General features: G+C 44.6%; 1 protein-coding gene across 1 annotated transcript in view; it reads left to right on the top strand.

Annotated features, from left to right (window-relative positions):
- The first annotated feature begins 795 nt into the window (after positions 1 to 795).
- The window catches only part of nbeaa (neurobeachin a), an 82622-nt gene continuing 73390 nt past the window's right edge, over positions 796 to 10027 (top strand). The window contains exon 1 of the mRNA XM_031872573.1: positions 796 to 1415. Coding sequence (XP_031728433.1) covers positions 1119 to 1415 — 297 coding nt within the window. The 5' untranslated portion in view covers positions 796 to 1118. The remainder of the gene's footprint in view (positions 1416 to 10027) is intronic.

Raw genomic sequence — 10027 nt, 5'->3', positions numbered from 1 at the left:
GACACGGATAAACATGCAGGACATTGTAGCACCATCCAAACTGTATCCATAAACTACTTGCAAACATAACTGTTTGCATACAGTATGTATGTGCATGTGTGGCGCTGGTTTTAAGCCTGAAGGAAACAAATTAAATAGTGCTAATAAAGAGAGCAGTTTGCTTGAAGTGCATTGATTTTCCTAAGAAATAGCAATGCAAACAGAGGGCACGAGGAGGATGAAGAACAGAGGTGGTGAGGTAAGAAAGTGTGTTCAAAAAGTGAAAATGATTGCAGGAAAGTAAAAAAAAAAGAGGTGAGGACATTAGAAAAAGAGGAACAGAGGTAAGAAAATCATACAAAATCTTTAGGTGAGTGTCCGAAGAGCAAACCTGTGATGCTTAATAAGGAAACAAAGGTTATAGGGACAGAAATAAGTGTGACAGATGGCTTCTGAAATTACAAACAGCCTCCGTCTGGAAGCCAGACTCCCTAAACTGCTTGAACTCAATATGAATTGCCCCTCTACTGCACCTACATTATGCCCACCAGTATTTATTGTTGCTTTTTATTTTTAAATCACTGTATTCAGCTCGTCCTCACTTTTCCACATTGACATCTCCAGAGCCATTCAATAGTAAAAACATTCAAATATAGACAACAAAACAAAATCAAAACAAAAACAAATCACTGCTGTTCAGGTGGCACTGTTATATCAGCATGAACCCATACACGGATGGCTCCATGTTATTCCGCTTCAGCGCCCTACCAGAAAGCCTCCGAGTGCGCATGTGTGGCTAGCGCGCGCTGCCGCAGACAGGGGGCGTCAACATGGCGTTCTCTCCTCGACGACCGCACTGACTGCAACCTGCCAATGAGAGAGAGAGAGACAGTGAGAGGAGAGAGAAAGAAGCGGAGGCTACCATTCTGTCAAACCTCCATCCCTTTTTTTCCAGCCCTATGAATCCCGACACATTTCCAGGAGGATAGGGTGACTTCAGAGGGCTTTAGAAACACCGCTCTCCCTTGTTTTTCTTCTGCGCAGTGGATGGTTTTTGTGTAGCAGCGGACGCTCGAGCTTGCAGACCAGGTGTGAGAGACAGCGGCGACCGCTCCTCTCCTCCCTGTTTCCAAGGGGAAATGTCGAGCGAGAAGCCGGTTTCAGCACCACCGGGGTCTACTTCTTCGCTCACGGACACAGACCGAGACTCCCATCCGCCGCCGGGCTCCTCCGTCCAGCAGGTCGCCGCGGGCGCTGGCTCCGGCGCCACCGGGGAAAGGATGGTGTCTTCAGCCGGCTCCATGGTCCTCCCGGCCGGGGTGATCAACCCCGCTGTCCCGATCAGGAATATCCAGATGAAATTCGCCGTGTTGGTGGGCCTGATCCAGGTCGGGGAGGTTAGCAACAGGGACATCGTGGAGACGGTGCTGAACCTGGTGAGTGTAAAACATGATCAAAACTGTTAGAAAGGCAGCCATAGAGCACAGTGCTGTGCTAACCCGCTATGTTTTATTTACGATGCTTCACTCCCATGGTTTGTGTGGCTCTCAGAAGATGATGTCATTTGTTTGTTCGGAGGATGGGATGTGGGGGTTTCTTTTTCTGCAGATTTAAAAAAAGAGCATTCACGAGGCTGTGTGTGTGTGTTTTGGGGGATAAATAGGCTGAAGCTGTATTATTGTAAAGCCTAGAGGAACCTAAAGGAAAGCATGTGACCCCACGAAGGCATGAAGGGTAGTCTGATCACCAGCCATTGTTGACTAAATGACCAGTGTTGCGGTGCAACAAGGAAAACACGTCTGCAGTTTAAAACTGTAGTGCACAGGGGAAAGTGTGTCCAGGCCATTCTCTCCATGACCCCGATATGTACCCTGAAGTGATACATTGAGGTTCCAGCACACGGAGAAGGGCTACAATGTTGCGCACAACACCCGAGACTCCAAACGGAATTATTTCGTTTCCCCTAAAGAACGAAAACACTGAGGCGTGCACTGTCTGTGGAGCAACTGAAACAAAAAAATCAATCCAACACGAACAAAGGCCGACTAGCATTATGCTATCCATCGACATATGTGTGTGTGCGTGTGTGTGTGTGTGTGTGTGTGTGAGAATGGCTCAAAATTATGCATGGGCCTATTGTTGAAGGCAGGGCCCTGCATCCTGTGCGCAAAGGAGTGATGTATAGGTAGCTGAGACACGGCCAGTGCAACCGCGATCATTTTTATTTATGGATCAGTTGTACGTTGCCCCCCCCCCCCTTCCATCTTTACCCTTCCGTTGGAGGTTGTGTCGGCGATGCTGGGCCTACCCTACACATGAGAGGATTTTAATCCAGCTGGTAGTTTTTTTTGACGTCCCTGTTACGAAACAGAGGAGCAAAATGTACAGCAGCCGTAGGTCTGGAGGACTAATGCGTTAGGAGGATATAGGACGTGTGTGTTGGATGCTGCCAGGCTGTTTTTCCCTCCTCCATGCACCAGGCGATGGCGTGTACTGCATGGTGTTACATATCTGCTAAAGGAGGGGGGCTCTGATCATTATTCATTCTCTTTTTGAGGAAGAAGTCGAATAACGTAGATGTAAATTATAACCCGATTTCAGTTCAGTGCTGTCTGGAGGTGGACTATATCGTGTCCTATTTACTCACTGGATGCTCGGAGCAGGACAGCCTACAGCTGGGCTAAACCATTTCCCTCTCAGTCCGACTGGTGATGAGCCGTCCGGATTCAGGTTGCCTCTCATCCCCCCCCCAATCGATTATTGGTACTACACGGAAGAGCAGAGGGGCTTTGCTGGCTCACTCCGACCTTGTCTCCTTCCCTTACAACCGCCCCCCTCTGGCTGCACAGGCTGATAACCATCCATCCTGTTCCACAGCCTCCTCCTTCACTCTGGAGGGGCTGAGAGGAGAGATGCTGCCTGCAGAGACTGGCCTGGCAGGGCAGCGCCATGCATTTAAAAGCAGGTGGAGAGGAGGATGAGAAGAGGGGGTTGATGGAGGGTGGGGGAGGAGAAGAGAGAGAGAGAGAGAGAGAGAGTGGAGGAGGATGAGGTGGTAGGATGCTGCAGTGGCTATGTGCTCAGAAATCACCAGCTGATGCAGCGGAAGAGGAAAGGACTCTGGATTGGTCCACATCAGATCATCAGAGCGTTAAACTGAAATGGACCCCATTTTTTTTTGCATAAATACCTGCGTTAAGGCCCACATGTTGGTCTGATGCATTAACACACAAAGGCCTGACACCCTGACAAATTAAAGCACTATGTGTTGTCCATACAAAAAGCTTTACTTGCTAAATCCTGAATTGAACAATCAGTTGTGGTTGCGAGGCTGCCAATAGCTAAGCCTGTTAGGGAATTCTGTTGCCCAGCTCCTTAATTAAAAGAGTTGAAACAAAAGAGGTGTGGAGGCTGGAACCTCAGCGGTCATGCTGCTGGTACAATGAGTCCACTGTGACCCAAAAGCTGATCCATTATTCCAGTCAGTGTGGGAGGCCACAGCAGCCACATACACCGTCCACCGTGGCCGTATTGATCAGATCCCACTGCGGCTTGGGCGAACAGATGGCTTGTCGGCTGGATCGGATACTCTCCTTGTTCTATACGGTGTGATGCTGGCCGTTGGCGAGTGATGAACTGCGCTGTCTCTAGATAGAAGGAGAAGAAGAGGAGAGAGAGAGAGAGAGAGAGAAGACAATAACAATCAACTGGCCAGAATGCTGGCTGTACTGATGCTGATACAGAAACCACAGAGCACTGCTGCTCTGCTTTACATACAGCAACATACAGTATAAAAACACTTGCACTATGCGTGTGGGCTGCTGGTGCTCGGTTATTATCATCGGCAAGGCATCACAGTTGTCAAGGCAACACTGCTCTTTGACTGCCTGCCTCCAGACGCTCGACCACCTGGTGTTGCTCTCCACTTCCGGACTTCTGTCACAGTACGCTGCCACAGCATCGCTCTCTCACGCTCTTTCTTTATCTTCGTCTTTGTTTGTCTCTTCGTCTCCTATTATACGATAATATGGTCGTGGCTTGAAGCCGTCTGGTACTAAACATCTTAAACTTTAAAGGGCGCACACTAGTGCAGCTAGATTTTTAGTGGGACCGTCAGTGAATTAGATTGGTGATGGATGCACAATTGGGTGATGGGTCAACATGAACCACCAGACTCTGGATCTGTACTGGAGACGCTTGGGTCATTTGTTATGTTGCTGCTGTCATTTGCTAATTCTTTTATATGCAGGTGCGTCACATCTTTTGAGTACAACATGATAAATCTGAGGGGTCTTTAGATGATAAATGGTACAGGGGAGCAGAACAACTTAAAATATTCTTTCTAATCTTTGCTTTTTTACTTGAAAATTGCTGATTAGTTTGACATTTTCCAGCCTCTAAAAATAGGGAATCAAAATATTTTCTTTGGTCCAGCTGATCATAACCCATAGACATATTCAACTGCCGATGATGGGTCACAAGTAGACATTTCTTTGTTTGGTCGGAGGCCAAAAAGATTGGGGACCACTGTAATACACCACACCCTACAGGACAGGATACTTTACTTTCCCCTTAGAAATACACTGGTCCGGGTTTTTGGGGCCCTCAAACCAGGTGAGGTATGCTCAAAAAACAACAGAAACCATCCAATCACAGCTAGCAAATATCATTTTTTTTCTGTAAATATCAGTCTCCGGTAAATATATGGAGGAGAAGTTAATCATTTCATTGCAGGACTACTTGGCGCTTTACTATCTGTCTTTGCTTCACCCTCGCCGTCCAAGAACGTCACAACATTCGGTTTTAAAGGTCAGACAAACTGACACAGACGAATGGAGACGTAGAGCTACTGTGAGGGATTTACAATGCTGGAAATCCAGTCGTCCACTTTTAGCTGCTAAAATTACTGCAACTTCATCATTATTGCCATTTCTGTCCCCAAAGAATCACGCCAAAGCTCTACTTTGTGTCTTGTGTTCACCAGAGATGTGCTCATAAGTTTCTTGGAAAGAAGTCATTCAGCATGAAAGAGCATAAAAAAATGACTAAATTAATCTTAGTTGTTTTATTAATGGTCCACAACTTAGGCTGTGGTTATTGTCTTTGACATGATTTAAATTGTGATGTTGGATATCGGAGGAAGTGACGAGAAATTTCAGTTTGAAGAATCGAGAGGCGTAATTCAAATACATCTACAGGCAGTACTGTCAGTCTCGCCTTAATACGGCACCAGCTGTGCTTATTTATAGACAGCTTTATCTAGTTGTTCTGCTTCTTTTTGGTATCAAACTGGAGTGTTTGTCTGGCATAGATAAAGATTGGTGGCACACTCTGCCTCACTCTTTGTCTCCATGCTCATTCGTTCTCTCTTTCACCTTCCTTTCTCGGTCAGATGCAATATCTTCTGTCGATCCCCACCTGAGCCCTTTTAGTGGTCCCACTGAGTCTCTGTTAGCAAACGTCTCATTATTCTTGTCCACACACTCCGCAATTGCCAAGGGCACCCGATATACCGAGTCCGTGGCGAGCAGAGTCAGAGTCAGCGCGACACACAGAGTCTGTCACTCACGGACCCCGAAAAAAAGACACACATGCATGCACCCACAGACAAATAGCGGGACAAACAGTAGCAACCTGGGCCGGGTGACATGGAGGAAATCAAGTATCACAATATTTCTGACCAGCTAGAACAGTTAAGTTCAGAAGAATACACAACTTTACTGTAAATAAACCAGGAAAGGACACTCATACAATGTTTTGATATCCAACTAGACAATATCTAGTCTCATATCAATACTGATATATATATATATATATATACAGTATATATATATGGATGTCTCTCTTTTTCTGAAGGATAAACAACCAAACAAAAGAAGTGAATCATAATCAGCTTTATTAACCATGTATGCGTACGCATACAAGGAATTTGACTCCGTTTTTTCCGTTGCTCTCAACGTACTTACACAGAAATGAACAAAAAACAACAACAAAGTAGAACAAATATAAGCATAAACATTTAACTACTGTGTGCAGATATAAATATACAAACAAAAGTACATACATGAACATAAAACACAATGAAATGAAGGAAAGCAAAGTGATTCTGTGTGTTTCTATGTTTTGTAATGTGTTAACACTCGACCCTATACGTCTGGAGAGCAGTGCCATTGGCATGCTGATTTACAGTGCACAGATTTCTAAAGGAATAGGTCGCCCAATTTAAAAACGTGTTACGTGAGTATACGTTATCTCGCCCTAAGGTGTTTTTTTTGAAGCGCAAAATTCAGTTGAACTGTTTTGCGAGTTTGCCCTGTGGCTGCACGCTGAGGGCAGAGGCTAACTATGTCCCTGCAGCACTGTAATCTGCCTGCATGGCCATGCAGGGGAATAACAATGCGTCATCGCGTGCTCACAGCCATGCAGATGACTCTCACAGCAAACATCCCACTAATAGTCAAGTGAAAAATGTGCGGCCTTGCTGGTGTGCGTAGATAATGATCTTTGATGGACTTTAATTAATACAAAAGACATTTAACGTTTTTCAGTTATGGAACATAAGCTTGGTTTGGTTGTACTGCTAATGACGCAGTTAAATGTGCTCTATACACAGCATCCCTATTTTATTACCCAATGAATTGTTGCGGTGGTTTTGTATTATTGCCATCGATTAATGAGACCGTGGTCAAGATGACAGTCCTCTTTGCCATTATGAGAGGACGTCGGTTGTTTCATCATCAATTGCTCGTTGTTGCCTTTCCTGCATTTCGATCAACATTTTCCAGGAGAGTTTTGTGTTGCTATGAGATTGTTGCCTTTCTTTCTCTTTGTGTTGGCACTGCTGGCCTCCTCTTCCTGGTTTGTGTCCAGGCAGTGTTGCCTTTTGCCATAAAGTGACTCAACTAGTGAAACCTAAATCAGTAGCAGACATTGTGAAATAGAGTATAGAGGCCAGTCGAGATCGCCAATGAGCTCAGCGGTGGTCTCATTTGTTTCTACTATTATTATTAACATAGTAATATTTTTTGTCCAAATGCTACATTTAACCCCTTTTTACTGTGCATGGATAGCCTATTAGCAGTTCTTGTGTAATATCCATTAAATTGGGACAACAACAAATTCAGAAAAGAATGTTATCGGGGCTACTATTTCGATTATTAATTAGTCTGACCACTATTGTCTTGAATTATCATTTAGGGCCTGATCAGACTTTTGTAGTAAAAAAAAACGCAAAGCGCACCAAAAAGCGTTCGGAGGAACCCTGAAATTTCGAGACAAACACAATGTCTCAGAAAGAGGATGCACACATTTTACAAGTGTTCTGCAGGCCTCTGGGCGATGCTGTCGGGGGTTATTTTTGAGAAAGATTAGCTGCTGTAATGCTGCAGAGAAGCTAACGGTAACAACCGCGTTGGTGCTGACCCAAGGAACAAAATCACAAGTCAAAATGTTTTTAATACGGGCTGCCACACACACACACACACACACACACACACACACACACACACACACACGTATACATACATATGAGCTGTGGAGGTGGAGGACAGTGGGTGTGGCTTCCACTGCAAGGTCATGGATGGCTTCGCTATCTATCACACAGCTGGGTTGTCCTGACCCCTGCATGAGCTGGAGAGAGACAGAGAGGTGGCAGCAGATGATATGCTCATCTTCACTCTAGAAAGAGTGAGACAGTCGGTAAACTGAGTTTCAGTTGTGATTGTCCTTCAGGTCCTTCTTTTCGTCGTGAGTGTACCAAAGCTCCAGACCAGCTGTTTGGTGTGCTGTGGGGGTCTGATGAGTTCTGCTCCCCCCTGTGGAGCCTCATCACGCTGTGTGTATCACTACTCTCCCCTCTCCTCTGCTCCCGGTGATGCAGGAGTGAAATCCAGCAGGAGTGCCGGGGACCTGAGTAGACTGGGAGTGCTTGCACACTTTTTTTTTTTTTTTTTTTTTTTTTTTACATAACAGCACGATGCCTGTTAGAGATACCTTGCCATTTTGAGTTTTAATTGGCCATTTCTCATCATCAGCTGGTTGTCACACTGTGAGATTAGCCTCTGCTGGCTTGTTAGCATGGTTAGCGTTCCTCTGTGAAATTGAGTTCACACTCTTGAGGCATGCCAGGCAATCTAGAAACCATTTCCACCTGACAAATATCCAAGGAGAGAGAGAAAGGACAAATTACGAATCTAAAAGTTTAGTTGTCCCTTAAACGACAAACCCCAAAATCCTCTTACTAGCAAGATTCTCCATAGTGATCTCCTTCAGAGCCAAATGTTTCTTTCTAAGGTGTAATGCGGATTCTTCCTGGCTTCATCATGATTTATATTTCAGTTTTTGAATCACAACACCATTCTTGTTGGAGTCTGATTTGTATATGTGTGAAAGTGTGAGGCTAAACCGTCGACCTAACCGCGTCTTACAGTTTCTGTATTCTGCTCCCCTCCTCATTCTTCGTTAGCTGCTCTTTCCAGATGCTGGGTCTTTTTTCCCGAGGATAAGCCACATCAGATTTTGGGTGAGGGCAACTTCTGGGAATGGGGAGAACACAGGAAATAAATGTCCAATTCCTGCTTAATGACACCTTTTGTTACTTCTGTGTCGCTTCCTTTGTCTCTCCAGTCTTTATCTCCTCTAAGCACATCCATCTCTCTAACCCCTCGGTGTAATCTTGTCCCCCGCGCCCTGAATCCCTAGTCGGGTGAAGCGGCTGGTGGATGAATGTGTATGATCCCTATTGTGAGGAGGTAATGGAGCTGTCTGCAGTCACATTTCCTCCACTCACTTTCTCCTTCCACTCATCTTTGCCACGATTTGAGCTGAGGAAAGCCTGGAGGGAGACTATTTGCTGTTAAGCATACGTCTGCCATTCTGTGGCCGCGCTTGTGAGTGTGGATGAAGAGTTGAAGAGAAGGACGGAGGCAGATGACAAAAAGAACATGTGCTCTTCTTTTATTTTTAGGATTCTTTCTTCATTGTCATCTTTTAAGTGAAGACAAAGAGAAATAGATGTCCCGTTGAAGGTCTTTGTTGTCCTTTAAATATGCTGTACTGTATCTTTGACCTCTTACATGGAAGGAGATAATGCACATGTAATAGTTATACTGACTGGTTTTGTTAAATACCTGGATATTTTCATAGAAGTCTAGATGATTGTACACTGTTTAGCACAGTCCTCCAGTGGTGAGGACCTATCAGAATATACTTTAATAATAGAAAGCGAAGTAACACAAGGGGTTCAAAGAGTTGTCAATCACCGTGTACAGAAAAGAAACCCCACAATAAATGGTGAAACAGGATATTTACCCTGCAAGTGATTTTCACCTGTACCTTTGTTATATTAATGTTTTTTATTGAGGGTTTGTATAAAGCCCCAGAGCCCAAAGTAACGTCTGTGTAATTTTACTCAATATATTACTAAAACTATAAGTTATCAAAGTGTTATTTGATACATTCTCTGCTGTTGCACTCGGTCTAATACATTATTCATTTCTGCACTGATATCCATATAAAGGCTACAGGAAGCGTGTTGTGCTCTTGATTATTCTTGTTTTCTTCCTCCATGCTCCTTATCACATATTTCACACTATTGTGTCTGGCAGGTTCATGCCTTTGTGTCTGGCTCTTTTGTGTTTTTTTCCCCCTAAAATGTGTGTGTGTGTGTGTGTTTGTGTGTGCGTGAGAGAGAGATTGTTGGGAGTAGGTTGTGGGTGTCATTTCTATAGAACGTTATTACGGCACATTTGGATCAAACATGCTGTTGAAAAATGTTTTTGGTGCTATGTTTGCACCTGTGTGTGTGTGTGTGTGTGTGTGTGTGTTTCAGTCTGGCACCCATACAATGCACTAATCGTCACATTATAACAAGCAGCTTTGTTTGATTTAACTGGTGCTTGTGCGCTGTGGTGTGCCCCCAACATCCCAGACAGTTGATAAATGAGTGTTCCTAAAAACCCTTGCTCTACTCTACACCTTCATCTGCACATTTTCTCTGGCAGCACACACACACACACACACACACACACACACACACACACACACACTG

Source organism: Anarrhichthys ocellatus, unplaced genomic scaffold (genome assembly GCF_004355925.1).
Source record: "Anarrhichthys ocellatus isolate YVR2014 unplaced genomic scaffold, GSC_Weel_1.0 scaffold65, whole genome shotgun sequence".
Classification (NCBI taxonomy): domain Eukaryota; kingdom Metazoa; phylum Chordata; class Actinopteri; order Perciformes; family Anarhichadidae; genus Anarrhichthys; species Anarrhichthys ocellatus.
Note: the sequence above shows the minus strand (reverse complement) of the source record. Positions and strands in the feature narration are given on the sequence as shown.